At 43.8% G+C, this 27,039-nt stretch overlaps 1 protein-coding gene across 3 annotated transcripts in view; it reads left to right on the forward strand.

Annotated features, from left to right (window-relative positions):
• ST5 (suppression of tumorigenicity 5) overlaps nt 1–27,039 on the forward strand; it is a 265,906-nt gene that overhangs the window by 218,279 nt on the left and 20,588 nt on the right. For all 3 annotated transcript variants that reach the window (XR_003853184.1, XM_029582090.1, XM_029582089.1), the window contains 2 exons: nt 2,387–2,527; nt 7,095–7,243. Coding sequence is in view for 2 of the 3 variants with exons in the window: in XM_029582090.1 (XP_029437950.1) it covers nt 2,387–2,527; nt 7,095–7,243 (290 nt within the window). In the remaining variant the exon portion in view is untranslated. The remainder of the gene's footprint in view (nt 1–2,386; nt 2,528–7,094; nt 7,244–27,039) is intronic.

Here is a 27,039-nt window from a genome sequence, read left to right on the forward strand (position 1 = left end):
GAAGTTGTAGTCTCCTGCTGGTCTTAAAAGTAGCGTTTCGGTGCAGCTAGAATGCTTCCCTTAAGCTATGAGAAGCAGCAACACATTCAGGAGCTACTTTTGTTTTCAACTCTTCTATAGGCTTCCCCTTCATCACTGCCTTTGGTGCGAGAAAGTCAGGGCCGCTCTCTTGGCTGAACCATAAAAAATATTTTCCAAGAAATGCCAAAAAGAAGAAGAAAATCCATAAAACTTATTTCCTGCACGTATGTAAAAGAAGTGAAGAGTAAATCATGTGTTGTGATAATAACTTTACAAATAAATAGTACTATTTAACACTTAACTGAAATAAAATTGCTGAGATGAAATATAGAGGAAGCAAGCGGAAGTGATTTTTCTGCCAGGATTTCAAAACACTACAGTGACAACTAGTTAAAGTGTTTTATAATGACTGGGCAGACACAAGCTCAGAGAAGACCTCTGGGGCTGCTAAAGGCGGCGTTTGCCAGTTGCATGGCAACCGGCAACTTTTGCAAAACAAGAACTCCTCCTGGATGAAGCTTGGCATGCAAGGTTTATTGTTCCTTCCGGAGGACCTTACAGAGAAAAATTGTTTCAGCAAATTAACATTTAATTACATGAAACCAGCTTTCCCCCCCCCCCTCCCCCCCCGCTGTTCTGTGGTTTACTGTGTCATGTGCTTCTGCGCTGCCACTTGAATTACAACCATGACTTTCTAAAACACAGTTTCAGGTGATTAGTCCATAACCTTGACTGCACCGTGCCCAGCATGAGAAATGCAAATTGAAAAGTGGCCAAGGTATTTTAAACTGCAGAAAGGCCCTAAAGCAAATTTTCTGGCATTGGCGGTCAAGCAGGTTGGTTGTGATCATTTGTTTAGGGTACGCTTCTCTAGTCTAAGCTTATGCAATAAGTACTTATGAAAAAATAATACATATATATTGCAGATGTAAAGGAAAAAGGCTGGAGGGTTAAATACCTCCCTGCCCCCCCCCCCCCGAATGCTGAATTATGCAATCAACCCTGACCTTTCCATCAGTCATTTTAAAATGTCCTTTTGTCCACATCAAGCTGTATAACCATCACTAGTAGGCAGTATATTAAGACAATGCACAGCGAAACGCACGTCAGGTAGCCAGCATGCAGTTGCCTCTCGATTCGCCATCTGCTGAAATTTATTTGGCAGTATATAGTGATCTGATGCTGTTTTTTTTAGGCTGCACAAGTGTGTCATGAAACATTTTGCTTTTGTATAGAATTATACATAATGGGGCAAAGTTTCAAAAAGCTTTAGTCAGGCCTTAACACAGGTAGAGAGAGGAATGTTTCAAATCCACTTAAGCCAGGTAAATGATGATTTACCCAGCCAAACCGGCTTATCTGAAAATGACGCTCAATCCAGCTGAAAGCATACGCTGGGTTCTATAGCACATGCACATTGTATAGACTGATGGTGTGTGCACCTCAATTAGTGCTTTTAGATCCATTGTACTCTTGCAAAACAGTTACTTAGTGGAAGAAACCCAGTGTGAAAAGTCAAAACTTGCAAGGGTTAGACATTCACAATTTTGTGTCAACTACCGTTCATAATATAATTGCCAACTCAAAACATGTATATGGAAAAAAACATAGGTTCGTTTGGTTTGCCCATCTAAATTATAGGCTAATGTGTGTGGAATCAAAGGATGGAACATGGAGACATATGGTAATAATATTATTACTGTAAGATGAGTAGTAGAACAAGTCATCTAGGGCTTGATTCTCAAAGCCAATTACACGCGTAAACAGCTGTTATAAAACAGGCCAGGGCTGAGTGTGCATAAAAGAATGTGCGTTACCTGATTTCACTGGTACTTTTATGCACTTTGGCAGTGGGTGATCAGAGGGGCACGGCTGAGACTAATGCACATACTTTTATTTTCAAAAGTATGCAAAGGTTACGTCCTGTGAAGAGCAGATATAGCTTATTTTGGGCAAGCGAGTTTGTGCATGTACCAAGCCACTTACCAGAGCATTTAATCTGTGCTGGAGTGCATGCATGTAGCCCTGTATGCGTGCAGTTCTAAGCACTTAGGGGCAGACTCTAAGAGGGGCTTGCATTTATGTGCATATATTCTGATCTTGAAAAGTGCACACACAAACTTGTCCGAAATCTTTCCCTGCACAAAGTAGCAGGTGTAACTTTGCAGGTAGCTTTCGTGGGATAATTTTCAAAACAAAGGCATATACGTTCCTTTTGAAATTTGCTGTAACTTGGATGTGTAGCAGCCTACAAATTTATGTGGTCTGTTATAAAAAAAAAATGACCCCCTTATTGTACAGGGTACTCCTCAGCATTCCTGGCCATGCGTTAAGTCTCTCCTCTCTGTCTCTTATTGCGAATCAGATTCTGGATGAGGTTGAGAGAAGGCGAGGAATATCTGCTGCCTTAGTGTATCCGTTCATGAGGAGTTTGATGGAATCTCCCTTCCCTGCACCCGGAAAGACGATCAAGGTCAAGACCTTTTTACCTGGCGCTGGAAATGAGGTAAATAATTTTTTTAATGCAGAATTCTGTTTAAAACACAAAACATTTGCACAATATTATAATTTAAATTTGTGAGCACTGTTTTCCTTTTTACTGCAGGCTGCATGTGCACACTATTAAAGAGGCAGGTTCCAATGAACATAATGGGGATTTAAAAAGTTGCCCCCCATGTTGCTTGCAAGTCAGTTTTTTCCCCCAGAGAAATTCCCCACGGACTTTGCATCTAGGCAGGCGGTTGGGAAAAAGTGCTCCGTTTTTCAGCAAGGTGGCGCATGAGCTCCCTCAAAACACCTGCCCGATCACCTGAAAACGCCAAGCACTTCCAGCAAACGGCGTTTTAACGTCTGTTCCTTCATAAATGGCAACAGGACAAGAGAAACAGTTCTTTAGCAAGAGTTGAAACCAAGAAATTCTTCCCTACTGTCTCTTGCGATATAGCAGTGCCTGCAGCGATATAGCTGGCCCCTAACAGCATTCTGTCCATTCCCCTTGCTGGGATATTCCCTGCGTGGAGTGGCAGCTTGTAGCCTACCATGGTCTCTCTCCCTTCTCTGGCAGCCCTGTGCCTCCCATGTGCTCGGCTGCACCTGAAGTCTCTTCCCTCTTGAGAGACTCTGCTCTCTGTAAGTAAATCATTTATTTAACCTCACCTGGATCCCCCAGTTGATGTCATGTTCCTCTGCCTTTCTGTGTCTCTCTTCTGATTAGCTTTAAGTCATTTCTATCTTGGAATGCAATTCCCAGTAACTTCCTGTTCTCTTCCGCCCCTTCTTAAAACAGCAATAACTCTTTTCTGTCTGCCCCATTCTTCTTTGCTGTTTACTCTCTAGCGCACTCTCTCTCTCTCTATAGCTGGCTACTTTCACCATCTCTGGACTGCTGCTGGCTGTGTGAGGTACTTAAAATGAATTAAGAAAAGCCTTCTAATTGGGATAACAAGTAAAAACGAATAGATAATGTGATGATCCCTCAGCACTGTTAAAAACACTCCCTCTGTTTATCAAAATAATTGCCTTTATATTCAGGAGCTTCTCCTATGCCTCCATCATATTCCCTTATAAAGCACATTCCTGTTGGCCCCAGCTCACCTATCCAATTTTCAGACTTTACCTGCAAGACTGTAGGAGAGCGGTAAAAACAATCTGCAGTTAGAACAACAATCACTCGTGAGAATTAAATTTTGCAGGTCTGTTCTCTGACTAGGTCTACAGCGCCATCTAGTGAACACCCCAATATTTCAGAAGTTGCACAAACAATATTTATGAACCAATTTTATTAAACGGAGTCTGTCGCTGCCCCATTATAGCACTGTCAACATACTGTGTAGGAATTTGCTCTAGTTCAGTGAATTTCATTTTGTGATCAGAATATCTGTGTCTTCCGCAAAGCTTACATTTTATTTTGAACATTAGCACGTATGCTGTTCTAAGCCATCTGGGCTGATGCTAAGTACCCTCCCATGTAAAATGGAAAAATAATTTTATCATGTCATAGCCTCTCCTTTCCCTCCTTCCCCCCTCCCTGCCCTGTTGCATGCTGGCTGACAGATTGTCTCATGCATATTCCAATAAGCCCATTCGGAGGTTCTTACCTGTTGGTTTAGGTCTTTGTCACTTCTTCAAGCAGGTGAACGGTTTTATGGAGGAGATGGTAATTTCATGCGAGAAGGCATGGGATAGGCACAGAAGATCCTTAGTTATGAAGGAATAAAGAAGACAGACATCAGCTGGGGCCCTTGGCAAAGCTAGATGGGGCTTATGGTCCTTACCCGCTCTCGTATTCTTTTTCCCTGCAGATGGCAATTTCTTTGGGAATTAGCTTTTTATAGTCTTTTAAAACAAGACAGGGGACTTCCAGTTTCTGGTTGGAGTTATTTCAGCAAAAGAACAGACGCAACTGTTACAAGCTTGTTGGCATCGCAATAAACTATAATTACTTTGCGCTGGCGTACAGCCCATTTTAATGTGTTTGAAGGTGCAGAAGCTATGACTGAGGGGTAAACTTGTGCCAAACTGACATAAGACTTCAATCTAACAAACTAAGCAAGACATAAATGAAGCCCTGGAAGGGTAGCTTTCAAAGGCATTTATATAGGGAAAATTGGAGTGTGCCTGGGGAAAATGACCCGATGGGGAAATTGCCTTCTTCAGATGCAGCTAAACGTATTCATGACTGCCTTGCGCGCACACCGTTAGCTGCAGGAAGAAGAGGCGTACCTGTTGGAGTGGGCATACCTTCAGTTTCCAGGTGTGCAAAGTAGGCAGGAACCCTCTTAACGTGTACAATTGTATCCACTTTTAGAAAAGGCACTCCTGGGGGGGGGGGCGTGTTTGGGGAGGTCGAGGGAGGGAAAACTTTGTTTTCAAATGTACAGACTGCGTGCTGTTTTCCATGGGGGGAAAGTGCCCATAGGTAAAGGAGGTGCAAAGGCCTGTAGGTAATTCTGTGCCCACGGCAAATTTCAGCACGAGAGAATGCAAGTTCTACTGCTTCAAATACTGGGGACAAAGTGCCCACACACGTTGTCCCCAGTGCAGACAATCTGAAAACTGGCCCCGCCCCCCCTTAATGCTTTCAGCAAGACGTAACTGGTCCGAAAGCTTTGGTTGAGCTTCTGTTCGAGAGGAAAATCTGTGAAATACAGCTCCCTCGAGACCTCTGGTCTTGGCTCAGGAGCAAACACCACCTCCCAGCAAAATTTACCAAGATAATGCCGGCCTCTTAAAAATGTAAACAAGCAATCGGAGGAGAAAAAAAGAAAACACTAGACCAAAACTATTTGGACCTTGACCATTAAAGATTTTTAAAGCAAGCTCTGCATTTCTGTGTGAAGTGTAGTTAGAGCTAAGGACCATGCTGATCGCTCACATGGTAACTTTGGCATCTAGTGTAACTGATAATTTGAATTCTAGCTCACACAGGGCCTTCGGACGAGGGAGCCAGTTATATCCGTAGCTTAAACAAGGTGAATAAGAATGGTTTAATGAATCATTGTGGCTATTTTAATTAATTCCGTGTTAAACTTCATGAAGTTTAGAAACGAGCTATTAAAAATCTTCCACAAAACTCTTGTTTGCTGTTAAGGACAACGTGAGAGGCTGGGTTCATTTATAAAAGTGCCGAAAGCCTGGGAATGTGGGCTCCCAGGCGTGGACTAGAGCTGGCAAGTGCTGTCGGTACAGTCCCATCACCAGCTGCTTTTCTCCCCTTGGCGGGAGTCTGCTGGGCTGACAGGGACACCTGAAGACACCCCTCTCCTCCCGCTTTCAACGGTCTGGGAAAACGCTGAGCGCGTAGAGAGGCCGGTGCTCGGGCCATCCGTGTCGAGAGGAAATTCCCCGGGCAGGTTTATCCAGGTATTGCTCCCAGAGCTGGGCTGCCTGGAAATCCACTCTAAAGTTACCCAGGCAGGGTCACCCAGGTAACGTGGTCCGCTGCCCAGACAAAATTAAAACCATGCCCTTGGAACATCCCCTGTGCCATCTATCTTTTTTTTTTTTTTTTTTTTGTCCGAGTACATTTTCCCAGACAGAATTTATCTGAGGAGGAGGGGAAAAAATTCAGATCTCTGAGTTTATCCAGCTAACTCCAAAAGTTAGCCAGTCGAAAGCTTTAAAAATTGACCTTAAAAATGATCAGTGCAAATATTTCGGTCACTGGATTTTTTTTTTTTTTTTTTTAATCGTTCTGGTCTGGAAGCCCTGGAATGATCGGAGCTTTCAGTCCTTATTTTGTGTATCTGGCTTCAGCAATAATCCTACTAGCATAACCAAACTAAACAAATACAGTCATCTTTTTTCCCTAATAAAATGTAATAGTGTTATAAACATTGATACTTGGAGAAGGTAAACTTTAGATAGTTATTTCTTCAAAATATATTGCTTTATGAATCAGTGACAGGTGGCAAGGTCAGGCAGATTAGAAGGGACCACAAGGACTCGAACATCTGTGGACTAACCTGCATATAAAATACAAGAAAAACAATCTTGATGTAGAGGCATGGAAGAAACGGGATTGATCGACTTTAGGCTGCAATGTAGTAGAATACATTGCTTTCCAGATTAATGAAACTAGTCCTCAGAATTTACTGGATCAGATTAAATGTATCCCAAAGCTTTCAGATCGCCAGCCCTGTAATAGAACTATGGCCTGTGACGTTGGTAAATTGTTTTGGGATTAGGCACCGCCCTCTGACATTTTAAAAAAAAATTATTTTAGGGAGTGGAGGGGGGGGTAGGAAGCGAGGAGAGATTGGGCTTGCTTGCTTATTTACAAGGGATTTTTTCTTTTGTTTTAGATTTTCTTTCCTTATGTTGAATATAGCCGATTAGGTTTAAAGTTATTCGGCATAATCGGCAGGAGATTTGTCCCACTGAATATTTGGCTCATGTTATCCGGGTAACTTTGCCTGCATAGCATTGCTGCTCACTGGCCCTATTGAATTATGGACTCCGAATGCTTTGCTGCCTATTATTGTGGAACTCTCTTTGCAGGGAAATGTTGGAGGATTAGCAGCTTTGCCTGACCACGCACAGTTTGCTTCATTGCAGGTGTTGAATCTTTGCAGGTAATAGAGCTTCGGCGCCCAATGGACTCCCGTTTGGAGCATGTGGACTTTGAATGCCTTTTCAAGTGCCTCAGTGTACGGCAGATCATCAGGATCTTTGCGTCCCTGCTGTTGGAGCGCCGCGTGATCTTTGTAGCCGATAAACTCAGGTAGATGGCTGTTGAACTCTTTTAAGTCGCATAAGTGGGCTCTGTTTTTCATCCTATGTAAACTTTTGGTGGCACAAATACAATAGACGCCAACTTGGTGGGACGTTAAGCTAGGCAGTCTCTGTAGTGAGACAAGATGCACAGCATTAGTTTGGGTGTTGGTGCAGTGTTTATGGAGTGACCTGAGCAGCAAATCTACAGCCATAGCACTGTGGGAAAACAGAAATGCTTGCTTCTTTCATGAAACAGATGATTAAAACTAAATAAATGAACCAGGTATCAACTGTGTAGTTTAGATCACTGGTGTGGAATTTTTCACAAAACAGAGAATTGAACTGAATAGATGAAGCAAATTTTAAACAATTAATGTTGGAATGTTACCCTTCCTGAACACCATTCTGCTTCCCCTCAGAGGCCTAACAACATGTTGTTACAGCAGCAGTGGTCTACATCCTAATGAAGCTGGAATGGGGTGGCGTATCTCTTGGGTTTGTAAGAATGGCGCTTTGTCAGTGTAATAAAAGGATGGCCAGCTTCTTGGATCTAGCCCTGAACTATGGCTGGTGGCACTCCAAAGTAATTATAACCAATTTTTGATCACTTAAAAAAAAAAAAAAAAAAAAGAGTCGGCAAAGTTGACTACTTCCTGAGGGGATGGCCCTAAAGTAAAGCACTTATATACATTGCTAAGTGGAGAGAATAACTGATAAATCAAAATGTTGTTTTCTCTGTGGATTTCAAGGCTTGTTTCTGGGTTGCCATGTATCTTGCGGAGCTGCTGCAGGACCACGTGGCTCTCCCTTTCCCACATTCCTGCTTGCCAGTAAAATCTCAGAGTACTGCCAGGGAGCAGACATTAGTTCTGCATCGCATGGGTTTTTGTTTGGCTTCAGCATAGATATTCCAGGGATGGATGAGAATGGGGTGACCATTAGGGGAGCAGTAAGGTTGCAGGCTAAAAATCACTCCCCCAGTAGGAGGGGAAATCCAACTCCTCACATCTGCGTGTTCTTTCCTCACAATAGCCCGTGTTAAGGAGGAAAAACATGCTCTCACAAGTGTATTTTGAAAAATGTTTTTGTATTCCGACAGTAGCACTAGCATTTGTAAAATTTGGCTTTATTGCAATCGCAGGCACAAGCAGTATTCTATTTTATGTTAGTTTTTTAGCTGCAGACATTTTTTGAGCAAATAATTGCAGTATATTCCCTTGAATCTCCATCTTGGACTCGAAAAAAATATTTTGTTTGTGTTTATAAGCATAGACAACTACTAGAATATTTTAAGAGTGTCCAAAAGAGACTGCATGCTAGGATGAAAATAAACTGACTCTGCTTTATCAGCTAATGACTGCTAGTACTTCTATTATATAGCAAAAACATTTAGCAAGGTAGGTTTTCCAACCTAATGAGTACAGTTTATGAAACTCGTGGACTTCTCGGGACTAGAATATGAATTGAGGTTATTTTTAGACACGGTGAGTACTTTTCTTTTTAGTTTTAGCAGTTAAGTTAACAGCCTAAGGCGCAGAAGACAAGTAAAACCTATTTACCTTCCAAATCATACAAAACTCCATTGACCACCATTGATACTCTTCACTTGAAAAATCATAGCTTAGTCAATTTGTTTGAGTTTAAAGCATCTATGCAACCATGAAAAGAAATTATTGAAGTTGGTGATGACTGGGTTGAAGGAACAATTGAGTTTCCCTTAGCTTTTATTTCTACAGTGTGTTTGCAGTACACATTTGCATTATATTTATTACCATTGCCTCGTGTTGTTGTCAATATCTTGGCTCTGTTTTCTGTTTACACATTGTTGATTATAATGTTATTGTCAACAGTTTGGTTGACAACTTGGCATACAGTAACCACTTAAGCCAAAGCCTCTGACTGTCATGGAATCTGATGTTTTTCATATACTGAAGATAAAATGATTTTCCAATCTGTTATTTCTATGTATGCATAATGAATATGAGGAAACACAGGTACTGGATGCACAGCATCGTAAAGGAGTTCATGATCCTCATTGTTTTAACTTTGCACTCATTCCATAGATCAGTGTTTCTCAGTTCAGCCGTGGAGTGCCTGCTAGCCGGTGTAGTTTTCAGGATATCCACAATGAATGCTTAACAGATCTGTCTCATGCACATTCATTATGGATGTCCTGAAAAGCAGATGACTAGGGGGTATACCAAGGCCAGCTTGAGAAATACTGCCATCAACAAGAAGGAGGCTAAGATGGAAGGAAGCTTGCAGCCTGTGGACTTTATCATTAACTGCTTAGTTTCCATATCTTGTGATCCTATGTGCCTATAGAAATATGTCAAAATATTTTGAAGGGATGATTTTCAAAGCTTTTTGCACCCATAAAACCAGGTTTTACGCATGAAAATGACTGCTCTAAATTCATGCACATGGAATTGAGATGTTCCGGGAGCAGAGTTGGCACTTTATGTGTTGACTTGTGCCCACTGAAAAGGAGATGTAACTTTACACGAGAGAATATCTGCACACAGTCAGTTACCTGAGTATTTTCAAAGTGAACTTTATGCGTGTAAGTCTGCTTTGCAAATATTCAGTAATACTTTGTACTTGCAGACTTTAATGCTACGTGGGTTATTTAAAATATTACCCTCCCCGTATATTTTCTAACATTTTTTCGAGGAAGATTTGGAGGCAGAAAGAGTCAAGATGCCTTACTCTCCTATTTAGATGCTGTGCCACGGGGGAACTTTTAGAAGAGGGTAGGTACACATTTTCCTTCAAAGGGTATGTAATCCTATGCTGTTGTACCTTTCACACATGGCTGCACATTTTAGCTTAGCTGGCTTGGTCAACTATGTTAAAATTTTGATATTAGAAAGATCTGGAAATGTGTAGCATAGGAAGAATTCACCTCATAGATAACTGCTCATCTAAGAAAGCATCTCTCCTTGCTAATTGTTCTCTAAACAATTAGCACACACACACACACACCCTAAATGCTAGTAGACATCAGTTTGTCTATTCCAGAGGTATTCAACTCTTTGATTCTTAAGGACCACAAATGGGTCTGGCTTTCAGGCTATCCAGAATGAATATTCATGAGATATCTGCATGCCTGTGGTCTAAGTTAATTAACATATTTTGATTACCTTGAAAAAATCAGAGCTGTTTGTAGCTCTACCAGAGTTTCGTACCACTGGGCTCTTCCTTCTCTAATTTTTCTTCCTCACGTGCCAGAAAATTCTGGTATCGCGAGAAGAAGGGGATGAATAGGGAGAAAAAGGGCCCAGTTGCCATTTGCTGCCTCCCAGTTATTTTATATTGTAGCTATGTTTATTAAAAAAAACAAAACAAAACCAAAAAACGGAACTACTATTCCTGCTGTAGTGCAAGAAGGGCTACTCGTCTGCTGATGGCAAAAATACATTTTCCGAGAGTAGGCAGCGCCGTTGCTTTAATTATATTTGAGCAGGAAGAAATTGTCTTTCTATTTATTTATTTATTTTTTTGTTAGTGTGGCTCTACACTTCAGCACCTCTCCTTCAACCCTGATAAATTATTTTCGGATACTGAAACCTTGTTAAGGCTTTATGAACGGGACATGTTGCACCAACCTTAGATGCATCTAAGCCCAAACAGCATGAAAACAGTTTGTTGCTCTGAATGCCTTGTAGAGTAATAGCTGTCTGCTGTGCAGTGACGAAACGCATGGAACGGTTACAGATTTCTTTGTAGGGACTGTTTACATGAACGGGCCAAGAATGGATGACGGTCAAGGGCAATGTGACTTGCTAAACTGGCAATGTGTTACTAATCTTTGTAACATGCGAAGTTAATGTTCTGTAGCTTAGTAAGAGAAAGAGAGACTGTGTTAAGGAGCTCTAGCCTTCCTATCTGTGCTTTTTATGTTTCACATGTTTAATATCTTTTTTTTTTTTTTTTTTTAATTTCCAGAAGTAGAACGTGTCATGTTGTTATATTGGTTGCCGTCCGCTCTTTTAAAATTGGAAGGTGTGCGCCTATCCTAGAATATTAGCGCTAACTTTGTTCAGATGGATTTAGCTAAGTTAGATTTTGCACCATCAGGACGAGGTCCACCGTGGGATTTGAATGCTCGAATTCTCAGCGGTTTAAGCTTGATGGAAGGGAGTAGAAGTCTGGAAAGCCAGTTACAAATGTGATAAGTTAATCTAGTAAAAAGGTATCGCCTACTTACTACAATCGTTTTGACTTTTATTGCTAGGGCATCTAAGTGTCGTAATGTAGCAACTGCATCACTTTCTTTCATCGGTGTTTCTGGTTGTGTTATCAGCAGTGCTTCCTCTTCGGGAATGTCGGATAAGGGTGATCAGAAATGTACTGTGGACCAGGTTAACATGAAATGACCTCTGGGTCATATGTTGGCAAACACATGTATCATAGTGACACACATGGTATAATATACTTCTGTCATCCAATGTATTAAAAGTTGCTTTACTCCATCAGTTATAAGGGGACCACATTACTTTTAAATGCCTTATGGCTCGTTAAGGCAATTAGATCCGTATAATCTCTGCTCCTTGTACATGATTTCAGGAAATGACTATAGTTCATCATCAGAAGAAAAACCTATTTGTCACGACTCAGGGATTGATTGCTTTAGCATCTTCAAAGATCTCCAGATTGTCACAAGGCCCACGTAGCAACAACCCTGAGTGAGAATGACAACAGAGTTGAAATGTCCAAATATTTAGAATAAAATCCACACTCTGAGTTCTCAAAAGGTTTCCTGTGACAGGAACTCATTAGGAGAGGCCTAAGGGCTCTCAAAACAAAGGCAGTGAGATGATTAGAATTTTTTTTTCCTTCTATCACAAAGACACGCGCTGTTCACAATGTTTATGCTTTTATTCCATTTTCTTCATATGTGAAGCTAGTGGAATAGGGGCCCTGACACCAGATGTGGCTTGATGAGCAAAAGGCCGTACCTGTGGCCTGGCAATGATCCCTGATCCCCCGAATCTGGCCTGCAAGCAGGAAAACTTCTCTCTGGACGATGGTCCAGATTTCTCTCCTGGAGGCAGTGTGGTGCCGTTTTTAACATTGTGCTACAAATGGATCTCGCAGAAGTGAAGGCAAATTTGGAAAGAGAAATGTGTTTCTGTACAAATGGCAGTGCAGCTGGGGTCTGTGCAGTAAAACCTGTGTTACAGAAGTTGTAGCACGCGCAGCGTTAAAAAGTTAACACTAAACCCACCACCTAAAGGGCAGTGTACTACATTTTAGCGTGTACATGTAAAAAAAAATATATATTTTCCATAGCAAGAACACAGCATTAACTTACACGTTAAGATGCTGAGACGCTGTTATGTTTTTGGGTTATCAACCCTACATGCTAAATTGCATGTTGAAGCAACTAAAATAGTGCACATGCACAGAACTGAACATGCCGGGCCCTCTCTTCCTCATTGCTTCTCCTTATTCCTTCTGAATGATATAAAAGGAAGCCTGGCAGAAGGGACTGGTTATTGGCGCTGATGAGAAGAGCGGGATCCCAGGAGAGGAGGTTCAAGGAGATCACAGATGGTCTGTAGAGGAAAAAAGACGATGTTTGAATGCTTTGTGTCTTGGCCTCCTTTTTGTATAATAACCTTTCTGTCGTTTTGTCCATCGTTACAAGTTTGTGTGTGTGCACGCGTTTCTGTGTAAATCTGGGTTGTGCAAGACTGGCGCGAGGCTTCATGTTTGCAGGGAGAATGGATCTTGGAAGGAGCCGAGCGACGCTGTCTTGTGTTTTTAGAGGTGGAAAACCCACGAGAGGTGAAAGTGTGGTTAAGGTAGGAGAGGGGAGAAAGGGGGTCAGGAGAGTGGAGGCTACAGGAAAGGAGGCTTACAGCAATGCAGGAAAAGGTGGAGAGACAGAAGGGGGAGGGGGGTGTGCTGGGGCAGGAGCTGTGCGGTCAGACTAGAGGGATGGAGGAGAGAGACCCAGCATAGCCCAGATTAAGCCCTGGGTGGAGGAATGCAGGATTGCACAAAGCAAACCATTCAGTGGTCTTCCCCTTCCCCCCTCCCCCAGATAAAAGGATGGAAGAAGGGAAAGGGAGGAGACATAAAGGAGGCAGTGCATACCTCCTGCATCTGTTGAGGGGAGAGAGAGCACGTTGAAGAGGGAGGAGTTGCCAGAAGGGGGGAGTCTGAGGATGCACCACAAAACCACAGCAGCAGGGGCACAACCCCATCAGCAGATGCGATGCTTCAGTCAGGAAGTAAACAATGCAGTCTGGAGCCCGTCCTGGAAATCTTCAGCCTTCAGCAATGCTGTTTGGCAGGGGCTCCACAAGGAAATCCCTGGCAGCAAATGATGGTCTCTGGACAAAAGTTGCATTAGAGGTCAGCGGTCTCAGAGTCATCCCGGGGACAATAGCGCGTGTGAAGAAGAGAGGCTAAATAGTTTAGGGCTCGTCCGCTTTGAGAAGAGATGATTGAGAAGACAAATAAGAGAGGTTTATAAAACGAGTGGTATGGAACAAGTTAACAATGAACAGGTATTTAGAGACTGGCCGTGAAACTACCTGTTAGCAGAATTAAAATGAATTTGAGAAAATACTTTTCTCTTTTTTTTTTTTCATTTAACACGGAAATAAGCTGTGGAATTTGTTGCCAGTCGGCATGGACATGGTTAGTAGTAAAGGTGGATTTAAAAAAAAAAAGGTTAGACAAGTTCCTAGAGGGAAAAGGCTCATTAACCAGGTAGACTTGGGAGTTTGTCACCTCTTCCTTCTGGGAGGGAGCGACACCAAATCAAATTTCCCCCCTTTAAAATCTGCCCAGTTCTTCCAGACGGCCCAGATTGAGTCGGATACATGATGCTGGGCTCGATGGGCCCATTGGTCTGAGCCAGCATTGACGCTCTTTCCGAAACACCGCTATCAAGACATTAAATGAGGCTTCTGTGGGGGCCAGGGCCTGCGACGGCAAAGCCTTCTTCTCCCCCATTATCTTCAGGTCACTTACCCAAGGCAATGGATGACCTTCGGCACTAAAGGGTGCTCGGAAAAACGAGAGAGGCTAATGCCCTCCAGAGGCAGGGCTGATAGGTGTTTGGGGTGTTCTTCACAAAGACATGGGATGTACCTGACGCCCTGGCATTTGCTTCATAGCAACACCTTGCTGAAAGATTGGGTTTGGATGTCATCGCTGGCCTTCCAGAATCCATGGATACAGAATCAGTATCATACGGATGAGCTGGTGAGTTATCTGCATTACAAGAATACCAAGGGGGGGGGGGGGGAAACAGAGTCCAGTAAGCTTCCTTTTTTAGGGGTGGCCTACAGGTATGAGGAGAGGAGCTTTGAGTTGACTTGTGGGGGGTGGCCCTCATGCATGCAAAAACTTCTGGAAGAGTCGAGGGCAAATGGTTCGAGATCTTTTAGAAAGGTTGGGGACTTGGTTGATCACTAATAGATTGCAGGTCAGGGGAGTTGTTGCGTAAGGGGCTTTGCTTTAGAGGAGCCTAACTTTTCTGATGGCAGAAAAAAGGATAGATGTGTTCCAGTAATACTACTTGTTTATTACTCTATCTTTTCTAGATCCCATGTCTTTGTGGAGAACACCCCCAAACACCTATCAGCCCTGCCTCTGGAGGGCATTAGCCTCTCTCGTTTTCCGAGCACCCTTTAGTGCCGAAGGTCATCCATTGCCTTGGGTAGATGACCTGAAGATAATGGGGGAGAAGAAGGGTTTGCCGTCGCAGGCCCTGGCCCTAGCCACCGCAGCAAGTTGGAGGAGGAGATGCAGATGCAGCCCAGGCTTAAGCTGCAGGAAGGATCCAGACAAGGAGGGTGTGAAAACTCCACTGTTGGACAACAAGAGTGCTAGAGTGCAAGGAAGCCGCCATTGCCCAGATGTAAAACCACTGCACCTTGCATATTGTGAAGTGGGTAACAATGCCTGAACACTGCTGTCATTTGGAACCTTTTGTTTGAAAAGCCGCTCAGGGTAAATAAATGTGGAATTGTGCTCCAAAATACCACAAAGTCCATATTCAAAAGGTCTATGCAGGTAAAATCCACTGTTACCTGCATACAATAAGTCTGGCACTTCAGAAATATCCCCTACCCACTTTGTCCAGGTAACTTTGTTTAGCCAGATTTTTAGTGTGGTAAAAGTTACCTAGAGAAAAAGGGGGCAGGGTTTGTGGCACACGTTTGCTAAAATATTTTTCTGGATAGCCCCTTATTGAGCCTTATCCGGCTAAGTTTGTGTGGACTGTTCAGTCTGCACAAACAACAGAGTTATCCAGATATTCAGCGGATAAATTCCACTAAATACCCATATAGTTATTCAGAAAACTTACTTGCTCTCCAGCTTGCTGGATATGGACCTAAGAATATGGTGTTATGTTTCTCCCTTCAACCCCTTCCACCCCCCCAAAAAAAAGAAAAACACAGGAAGGATGTCTTCAAGCTCAAAGGCCTGTGGGTCTCTATTTGAAAACCCTAGTGCTTTCTGTTAGCTAAGCTCTTTCGATAGTGGACACATTCAAAAGTTAACCCCTGATCTGATAACATTCATTACATTTTAGCCTTTATCAGGTGCACAGTAAATAACGGGTGAAGGGGAGCATAATGCACTCATTTCCTGTGTGCCTGCCACATCCTAATTTGCACACAATGTTCATTTGTTGATACACTGGTACATGCTGATTTTAGGGCATACCTGCTAATGTCTTCTGACATCAGTTTGGCAGGCACGCTAGGACCTTACAGGTGAATTCTCCAAAGGTGTTAACGCGTGTAAATGTAAAACGTATTATTGTTGCAATTTTCAAATGACACTTACCTGCATTAAGTGCACTCGATGGGGTAAAACCTATGGACAATTCAATGGCATACATTGTGGCAATTTTCAAAAGCTCGCTTTTACGAGTGAAGTGCATTCACACATGTAGAACCCAGTTTTAAGCGTGCAAATGCTTTTGAAAATCCAGCCCTTAGCGTATAACATGCTGCTATTTGTGTATGATAAACTTTTGTGCATATCCTGAGCCTCATGCTGTTTTCACTATGCAAGGAATATATTGAGGGGATGTCCTGTAGCAAGCATGGGCGGCCACAGACGTTTTGCTGCATGGTGAGTTTCATGTTCAAAGGACTGAATCAAATAAAAACCCTTAGTTCTAGCTGCACTGAAATGACATAAAATAAAGGATGGAAATAAAATGATTAGGTTCTTTACGTAACATCTTTGTGCAGGGGTCTGCTGACCAGCAGATGTAATGTGGAAACTATGCATTTCCTCTTGTTTATGTGCCCTCACCGTCACCATCCAGTCTTTTTTTTTTTTTTTTTATCACGAAGCACTTTACTGCTTCACTGACTCTTACAATATCTGTTTGCACCACTCAAGTCAGCTCTTAAACTCGGTTGGGCCTACTTTTAACAAGGCCAACTATTTCATTTTTCTTGGCAGAAAATAGCCATAGAGTGGAATGTGCAGTATAACTAAAGCTTTATGAGCAGCCTAGCAGGGATAGCTGCACATTGCACAGAGGGAGAAACCCACCACTGAGACAGGCTACAGCTCTGCCCTATTGCTGCTTTACGTTTCATACTCTGTAGTAAAACCTGCCTTCTGAAAAATATTTTCAGTTTTGTCTTAGCGGGAAAACGTGCAGCTTAACTAACTTGGCCGCACTCATGCCTACTGAAGGTTGTTGGGAACAACCTGGTTGTAAACCGACAGCCGTGAATAAAATGGCGTTTCCAATCCCACGCGTGTGTTAAGTTTTGAGTCCCTATCGGCAGCTGGGAAGACTCATCGGAATTACATCTTCCCGATGGCAGAGTGATTCTGTGTGGCAGTTCCCGATGAATAATGCAGCGTCGCGCTAGCACACAGCATTAACCGTGGCCTTGGCGCATCAAGGGCCTTCCTATAGCCGCAGAGGAAGTGCTATGGCTTGTATTACAGTAATAACATTGTTCCACTCCTCGCTCCATTTCAAAGTCTGCCCTGACGTGTCCAAATGCTGAGAGATATTATTGGCTTGCCAGTTTCAAAGTCAAAACATTAGTCTCTCAGATGTATTTATTTTTCTTAACCAAAAGTTAGCAGTGTTGAAAGTTAACTAAACGGTGCTGCTACAAGACAACAGATCCCCTGGGATCCTTTGCCAGCTAAAGGCCTCCACTTGATAGAACCATTGTCCTCAAGACCTGGGGAGGTAGGGGTGCAAGCCCTTGGGCTGTGGTGTGATTTGACGCAGCCCAAGTAGGTGAACCTGCTAGGCCCACGCCAACGGCCGGCAGAGACGCCCTCGATGGCACAGAGCCAGGATCTTCACCTTTACCAGACCCGTTCCCGGTACATTGAGAGCCCTTGGGTTCCAGAGTCCGGCAGGAGTTAGGAGTATGTGTCGTCCCCACCCCCGTCCCCCCCAAGCGTGGTCAGATTCGGGCCAAGGTCCGGGATGGTATCGAGCAGGGAGTAACCGGGGCAGGCGGCGAGCAGCGGATGATCGTGGTCCGCAGCAGAGGTCAGTACCAGGCAGCAGGCAAGAGAATGGTCCGGGTCCATATCGGAGGTCAGTACCGGGTGATGTGTTAGACGGACAGGGACGGACACGGGAACAAGACCAGAGGACAAGGCGGGGCAGAAGTACAAGGAGGGGGCAGGGCAAGACACAGAGGCGCAGGAGGAAAGCCACCTGTTGCTGAGACAGGGAGGTGAGCGCAGCAGCGGTGGTTTAAATACCTGTCGTGCGACATCATCAGGAGACGCCTCAGCTGGGCTTTCCCCGCCACAGGGCCTTCAGTGGGTGGCGCACACCATGCTCGTGCACCTAGGGGCCGGGCCGGTGGGAGCAAGGAATGCTGGAATTTGAGCCACGGTAAGGTTTGGCGGCCATGCCCAGTGAATGTGGCTGGTCATGAGACCTTCCCATGGCCAGCCAAATGTTACATGGTGTGCTTGGGAAAACAAAAACAAACAAAAAAAAAGGTTGGCTTTAGTAGTTAAACCATTTTTGTTTTCTGTTTATGTTGTGCATATCGTTTCATTTTCCATTCTTTTTCTTCTGTTTTTGAAATTTTTTTAGCACATTCTATCTTATTACAATGCATGTGCTTTGCAAATTTTGTGGATAGCGCATCCCAAATGAATTTAGCACGTGCTAAAACATGAGATGCAATTTTTTTTTGGGTGTTATTTCTCATAAGAAATGACACAAGACAAAACAAGAAATACTGTTTCCATGTCATTTTAAAATGACATGGAGTTAGAGGTTCCACTTTTTTACTATCAGGCCGATACAGTACTGTGTGCTCTGTTAACCCGCATTTGGACATGCGTTTTCAACGCGCTAGCTTTACCCCTTATTCAGTAAGGGGTAATAGCTCGTCGAAAACACACGTCCAACCCCCCCCCCCCCGAGACTAATAGCGCCCGCAACATGCAAATGCATGTTGATGGCGCTATTAGTCATTCCTGCGCAATACAGTAAGTAAAATGTGCAGCCAAGCCGCACATTTTACTTTAAGAAATTAGCGCCTACCCAAAAGTAGGCGTTAATTTCTGCCGGCGCCGGGGAAGTGCACAGAAAAGCAGTTTTTACTGCTTTTCTGTGCACCCTCTGACTTAATATCATGGCGATATTAAGTCTGAGGCCCCAAAAATTAAAAAAAAGTTAAAAATTAAAAAAATTTTTTTTTTAAATCAGCCTGCGGCTCGCGGGTTGAAAACCGGACGCTCAATTTTGCCGGCGTCCGGTTTCCGAACCCGTGGCTGTCAGCAGGTCCGAGAACCAACGCCGGCAAAATTGAGCGTCGGCTGTCAAACTCACTGACAGCCGCCGCTAAAAGAGGCGCTAGGGATGCGCTGGTGTCCCTAGCGCCTCTTTTTACCACGGGCCCTAATTTAAATATTTTGTTTTACTGTATCGCGTGCACAGGACGCTGGGAGAGCGGGCGCTCTCCCGTGAACTTTACTGTATCAGCCTATATGCTGTATAGAGATGTGCTTTGGATTTTACTATCATGTTGGGCTTCGTTTCAGTGCCCCCCCCCCGGTGGGAATTCCGTTTTTCCTGTGGTTTGGGTTTTTTTTTGGGGGGGGGGGGCCCAATTTTCGGGTCAGTGCACGCTAACTCCCGATTAGCTCGCACTAACCCGAAAAATGAATTTTTCCGAAATTTCGGAAAAAATTAATTCGTTTTTCGGTTCTCCCCAACCATACCGAATTAGGCAATTTCGTTGAAATTCCCTAATTCGGGAAAAACGAATGCACATCTCAAATTTGCTGTATTAACAGGAGTAAGGCCATGAATTTGCAAGCTGTAATTTAGAAGCCCTGTTTGGAAAAGAATTCATTTGACATTGCCCCCACCCCCAGTCCAGTCCATAATGAGAAGAAATCCCTGGAACATGCCGATTTCCAATGAGGCAACATCGTTCTGGAAATAAAACATCTGGTGCCTAGTTCTCGTACCGTGTTAGTTTTACTCGTAGCAGTAATTCCCGGTGTTTCACAATGGCACCAGACACACTGTGCACAGCAAGCGACCAAGCAGGGGCAGAAGACGCAGTTTGTGTTGGCAACAGTTTCCGAGATGCTGAGAAGTATCTTTAGAAAGAGGAGAAGATGAGATGAGTTGTTCTCTGAGTCACTTGGAAGATTTTGCTTTTTATGTGTTTGCTGAAGAAATGAAGACAAAGGAGGTTTGGGATGCACAGAACAAACAAGCAAACAAACAAAAAAAATCGTCTAACATCTTGGATGTATCTGATCTCATGTTCCCATTATGGTTCATTTGAAGTGCTGAAAAATTCTTTCGGGGTCCTGCTTCGAGAGGTTTTCTTCCATTTTGTGTCTGTGGGCAAAAGGTTTGAAATTAGGGGGACCTGAGAGTGCATTGAACTGGGCCAAAGCAAATTCCTCGGAAAGGCACACACCGGCTTTGGTAGTACAAGTCACGCCCTACTACGCCCTCGCGCTTTTAATTCCCAGGAAGGACCCAATAAGTCCTCATTTTCCATCATATTTTTATGCATCTCTGTGCGCTCCCCGCCAGCCAGAGCTCGTCCCAGGCCCACCCACGGTCATGAGGACAGAAGGTTCATAGCCCAGGTGCCAGTAACTGGGGTGTTTCTCCCCCTGTAGGCCCCAGGCCTACCACACCAAATTGTCCGTGCCCTACAGTAATCCTCTGATCAAGGGAGGCAGGCTTCTGATATCTGGAAATCTAGTGCAAAATGTGTTCTTTGTTTGACCGGAAGGCTTTGCTATTTAGCAAATTCCAGAACGAGCCGTCCAAGGCGCTATCTATTTATTTTATATTTGTGCTTCTAGTCCGCCTTTTTAATTTAGCTCAAAGCAATTTGCGACATTTTTTTTGGGCATGATAAGTCCCGGCTCAAAAGAGCTTACTATCTTAAGTGGATACCTGAGGCAACAGGAGATAGTTATTTGCCCAAAGCCACAGAGCATCAGTGGAAAAAGCAGGATTTGAGCCCAACAAACAGGAGGCTGGGCCTTCGGTCTCCTCTGTAAAGGTGCCGCTGGCCTGTTAAGCTGCTGTGTTGTCTTCGGATTTTACATTAATTGTAAAACATCTCCAGATCACATTTCTCAAAATTGCAGCAAATTCTTTGCTGATGCCATCGTAGTTTGGATACGTAGAAATAATGCAGGGAAAAAAAAAAAAGTAAAGCCATAATGCCCTTAGTGACAGCATTGGTCATAGGATATGCTCCCATTTTCAGCGACTGGCACTAGGGCGCCAACGTAATAAAGCCGTTAATGCACATGAAATGCCTGTGTTATGTATCAGAAGCAGTTAGCACATGTAAGTGAACTTGCATTAGTGTTGCTTCATTAGCATAGATTTTACATTAACGAGATACAAAAGTATGCAAAGTGGCTCATTGCCTATGAGCGTTGTAAAAAAAAAAAAAAAAAAAAGTGTGTGTGTGTGTGAAAATGTGCAAAATGTAACACAGTTGCATTAATGCCAAAAACTTAACTACACCTCGGGAGCTGTAGTTAACACAAAAGCTTATCGTTCGTATTAATACAGTTGCTTTCACATGCATATTTTACCATCTGCAGAATGTGTGCCTCATTTGCGTCTTGTTAACCACAGCCATTAATACAAGTGGGAAAAACGCCACGGTTATGTGCATTAATGGCTGATGTTAACACAATTTAATGCACTCTGTCTCCTAGGTATGAAACTCTATACCATAGATAGGCAACTCTGGTCCTTGAATGCTGCAAGCAGGTCTAGTTTTAAGAATATCTACAATGAACATGCATGAGATATATTTGCATGTTCTTCGTATTCATTGTGGATATCCGTAAAACCAGGCTTGTTTGTGGCACTCTAGGACCAGAGTTGCCTGCCCATGCTGTATACCATTATGATCGCACGTAGAAGCATACACTATGATGGTAGAAAGAGACTTTTGAGGCCTGTCTATTCTCCCTAATGTTTTGTTTCCTGTTGCAATACTGCAGACCCTGTTTGATCTCCAGCACTGCCATTGCTTCCCTGTAGCTGAGGATCGTCCGGTCCGGTCCTGTGCTTTCTTGAATTTCAGTACTGTGTGTGTGTTTCTGCCTCCATTAGGAGGCTGTTCCGTGCCATCCTGTCTGTGAATAAATATATCCTTGCTTCTTCTATCAGCCTTGAACTATGACCTCATTCTGCTAGATCTTCCTTTCCACTGAAAAATACTTGCCCCTTGTGCATTATTTGAATGCTTCTATTACCTCTCTCTTCACCCTCCTCTCCAGCTACATTTTCTTAAGGGTTAGGTTTAATGAGCTTTCCCACTTAGACAAAGAATGGAAGAAATGCCTAGTGAATTGGGTCCGAAATCTCATTTTATAGGGACTCGTGGTGCCACCATGCACCATTTTGGTAGCTCTCCTTTAGACTTCCTCTTTCTGTATGTATCCTCTTGGAGGTATGGATTCCAGATGTGGTCTCACCAGTGGTTTGTGCAGAAGTATTATTACCTCCTTTGTTCTGTAGCTTATACTTTGCCCTATGTATTCTGCATTCCTCTTCCTTGCATTCTCTGTTTTCCGTAACTGTACAGCTAGGTTTTATTTTGGGAGTGGGCATGGGCTGAGTATTGAGAGGAGGATCGGGAAAGAGAAATTTGCTTGTATTCTGTATTTTTTTTTTGGTTTTTGTTTTTTTTGACAAGCAAAAACCTTGTATGAATGTTTTGGGCATAATCTCAAAAGGAAGATCCAGCGGGGATACATTTATCTCAGGAAATTTAATTCGGAAGAGGAAAAGATCATCTTGCTGATTCATCAGATTTCCAAAACGAGGAGATCTAGAGACGTTTTGTTGGGGTTTTTTTTCACACGCCGTGGTGAATCTCAGAGTAAAATTCAACCCACGGAAGAGCCAACAGCAGGGAAACGAGCAAGCCGACTGGCCGGGAAGATAATCTCCATCCTAACTTCCTGGGCTTCCTTTTCCAGAGCAGCGGAGGAGAGCAGCTGGTGCGTAAGTGAGCGTATTCGCCCGTGGCGAGTATTCCTCCCCTTTCCTCACCCCCACCTTTAGGTACTTCTTCGCCCCCCTTCTGTTCAGCCGTCCTACATGCCCCTCTTCTCTTATCTCGCTTACTCCTCTAACCCCCCTCCACCCCTTCATCCCTCTTATCCACCCCCACCCCCACCCCCTCCCCACCTCATCCCCTCCCCTCCCTCTTCCAACTCTACACAATTATCCGTCTAGGACATTGCTATTTTTATGAATATTTTGTATATATTGATACTCTATATATACTTGTAAATTTCTGTAAATTTTGTTCATAACGTTTTATTTGATTATCCCTCGCCCTTATTTCCCCCCCTCTTTTGTTCTCATGTTAACTCGTTATATCTGTTTGATGTAAATCGCATCCTCTTTTGTTTCATGTTACTTCGTTATATCTGTTCGATGTAAAACGCCTTCCCAGGCGCCAACTTCAGTTACACTGTAAACCGATGTGATATCCCTGATGAACGTCGGTATATAAAAATCTTAAATAAATAAATAAATAAATGGCCTCTAAGAGCTGGAGGCAGGACAACGACAACAGTGGCAGCAGCATGGGGATTTGCGTAAGCCGGTGGGGATAGTATAAAACGGCAAAGGAGGGCAGTCGCTGTCTGACGTCGTCACTCGCAGTTCAACTTCTTCCGTTTAAGTGCCGGTTCAAAGAAACGGATTTTAAAACAATCTTTTGGTTTTATTTATTTTAAAATTGCTTTTGTATACCGCCCGCTCCAAAAGAGGCTGCGGCAGTTTTACAAAACGGGTTTCCTTCTGAAATTCTACCCCCCCATTTCCCCGTCCAATAAAAGATGTCGGACCTGCTTCGAAAATTCCCGTCACTTCTTGTAGTGGTTACGAATGTTAGAAAATACAGAAGGACGGCTCTTCCTAATGGCTCCTGTTAGAAACAGATTCATGCTCCGAAGTAAACTGGACAGTGCGCTCTGCTGCTTGTGGGCTCCCTTTCTCTCTTCTCGTGCGACGCTTTCGCCTTCAGGTCGGCTGACTGAAAGTGCTGTTAACGTTTTAAACTTTTTTTTTTTTTTTTTTTATCCTGTTCAAACACTTTATTGAGAATTCACCTGCATGTTGTTGTGCACAAGCAGAATGCTGAAACGGGCCGGAAAAAACCACTGTGAGGCGAGCAATGGATAACGAAGAAAATCACCAAACATTGCCAGTGCTCGTGTGCATTCATTCCATTTTGGGTTTTCCCATGTGACCAATAATCAAGGTTTTAACTTTTTTTTTTTTTTTTCTTTGTCTTGTTATTGAAGTAACAGCTGTTCATCGGGCCTCTTTCTGAAACCCTGCAATTGTGGTTGCTAAGTTTGACCACTAGGTGTCACCATTGCAGGCTGACTTTGACTACCACCCCCCCCCCCCCCCCCCCCCCCCCCCCCCCCCCCGGGCTTTGCATGGCCCATGACCATTGCCTTTTCCGCATCCTCCAGCCCTGGCCAGCCCACTATTTATTTTGAGTTTCTTGGTGAATTCTTTATGACTGACTGATCGTTTTGGGTCAGACCAAGGTTCAGTGATAAACTTGCAAAAACAAACCACAAAAATATGCCAGAGCAGATGACGGGTTTTCGGGAATGTGTTTTTTGTGACTTTGTGGTCTGAATAAGCCAAGCTGCCTCGTAGAAATGGCAGCAACTTAGGGAGAGGGGGCAAACGACGATGCTAATGCCTCAAGAGAAGGCATTGCCCTAGTGATCAGAGCAATGGACTGGTAACCCGAGTTCAAATCACACTTTTCCCCGCTTGATACTCCTTGTAAAGCTACGGCAGGTCAATTTATCGCCCATTGCCTCAGGTACCCACTTATATTATAAGCTCTTTTGGGCAAGGACTTACTGTACCTGAATTCTAAAAATGATGTAAGACACTTTGAGCATCAATTGGAAAGGCAGGCTGAAAATCCAAAAATTAGTTTAAAAAAATTAGAGCATTGCTATAGTAGTATAGGTGAAAACTAGGGATGTGCAGCCCCAAAACTTTTGGTTTATTTCTTGTTTTTTGGGGGAGGTAGGGATCCAAATAAAACCAAATAAAAACATTAAACAAAAAAAAAACCCCTCCAAAAACAAACAAAAAACCCAGGCCTCTGGTGGCCCTCAGCCATCCTCACGTGCTTCCACAGTTTAACCTGAGGATCAGGCTTGCCCAGGTTTCTCTGACCCCCACCCTGCATTCCGGTATGGTTCAAACCCAGCCTGAAGGCCAGGCCTATCCGGCTAGGTCTCCCTGGGCACTTCCTGCTCCGCCATTCAAATTTGCCGGGGCTGGGCATTTCCCATCCCTGCCTTCATCTGCCCCCTTCCCCAGGTCCTGGAAAAAAACACAAAGGGCAGGACTGAAGCCCGTTTTCTTCTGCTCCGGATCCGGAACTTTTAAAAATGGTGCCGTCTGCCTGGGAGGACGGCGCCGAAGTGATATGAAAGTGGCCTCATGTGTTGTAATTTGTTTGCATTCGTTCAAAAACGAATGCACATCCCTACAGTGGAAATATAGCATTTGCGCCATTTAATTTTTGCAGTAGAAAACCTCTCCTGTGGACATGCTGCCTGGCTCTGCCGTTTGAGGTACCATTTCATTCTGCAATGCACGTGATCACTCGATCCTTCCCTAATATTAAAAAAAACAAAACAAAAAGGCAAAACACTGAAACTTCTGTAATGTTTTTGAACAGATTGATACTGCAGTATAATCCTCCTGAGTACTCATAGATATACAGTACGTGGGGATTCACTAAGGATTATTTTTTTTATGCTATACTTGACAGTTGCGCTAAAATTCAAAAGGCGGATACAGAAGAAAAACAAAACATGAGATACGCATGCGACATCCAGTTGCGTTCATGCATTGCTGGGGGGGAGTATTATTAAGACAGCTGTCTTGGTGCATCCGGCCAGAGCACATTGGAGAGGAGGCTCTGTGGTTACAGCTGTACTTGGTGGGTTGGGCTGCTGGGGGGGGGGGGGGGGGGGAGAGCACCACAGAATGTCAGTAGAGTGGTGGTGGTGATGTGGGAACCATGGTGGCAGCATTGGGGCTGCACAGCAAGACAGGAGGCCTCAGAGGCAGCGTGGGGAGGCAACCCAGCAATGGCGGGAGCAGCGAAAACTGGCCGTACTTATGTTCTCAGGATGGGAGAATGAAGGAGAAGGGATAGAGAGGGGGAAGAGAGGTGTGATGAGAGTGGAAACGGATGGTTGAGGAGAGAAGGGAAAGCTGGCGGTGGGGAGAGAAAGCTTCAGAAGAGAGGCTGGTGGAGAGGGAAGGGATGGATGCGCGAGGAGAGGCTGATTTGGAGGGAGGACTGCAGGGGGGGGGGGGAGTTAGAAATCCTGTATTTACAGGCACTGTTGCAGCAGAAATGCTAAATGTGACCACAAATCTTTTGCAGGTTTCATCTGGTACTGCTAGCAAGGTAGTTGAGGCAAAGGTTGTAGCGCCACCTTGGAAGTAAGAATGTCGCCCTTACCCCTCCCACACACACACACACACACACACATGCGACTTGACAATTAGCTGGCTTTATGCAGTTTTTCAAACTCCTCAGCAGCGGAGTGCATCCTTCTAAGGAGATCCCTGGTCTGTCCTTGCTCTGCTCTCTTCTGTGCACACGGGGCATCTGATGCTGTAACTCTGAATGTAACTATTGTTCCTGGATGCATATGTAAGCACATTCCAGCCCTGCAAGCCTTTTCTCACCGCCGCAGCAGCTATTCAGGTTGGCCTGCTCATGTCAGCTGCTTTTTTTTTTTTTTTTTTTTATTTCTTTGCAAAGACCGTGGCTCATGGAATTTTACAGAGAAATGCTCAAGGAGAAATTACCTTGTAATGTGTAAAACATGTAATTTATCGGGTTCCAATCCTAAGAAATAGGTTACTTTTTTTTTTTTTATTAGTCTGCAGGTTTTATAGCTAGCATTCTAAAAATGTTCTTTGACGTAGCCTAGATAATAATTTTCAGGAGCTTTTCTCAGGCAAAAAGGTGGAAAGCATTGCCCAAACCCATGAGACATTTCTCTGCTTTCTCCTTCTGAAATATTTCTTCGCTTGAATCTTTTTTTTAGTGGGAGGCTCGGGCACCTTCCTCCTCTGGAATCTCCCTCTTAAAAGCTTCCACATGTTCATGCCTATTAAGGGCCTAACCATGCTTATGTTAAAAGCAGCCTGGTCCAGATCATGCCCCCTCTCTATGCCTGATTATATCAGGAAATTCTGATTGTTATAGGCCTGTATTTTAAAAACAAGCT

This window comes from Rhinatrema bivittatum, chromosome 17 (assembly GCF_901001135.1).
Source record: "Rhinatrema bivittatum chromosome 17, aRhiBiv1.1, whole genome shotgun sequence".
Taxonomy (NCBI): Eukaryota; Metazoa; Chordata; class Amphibia; order Gymnophiona; family Rhinatrematidae; genus Rhinatrema; species Rhinatrema bivittatum.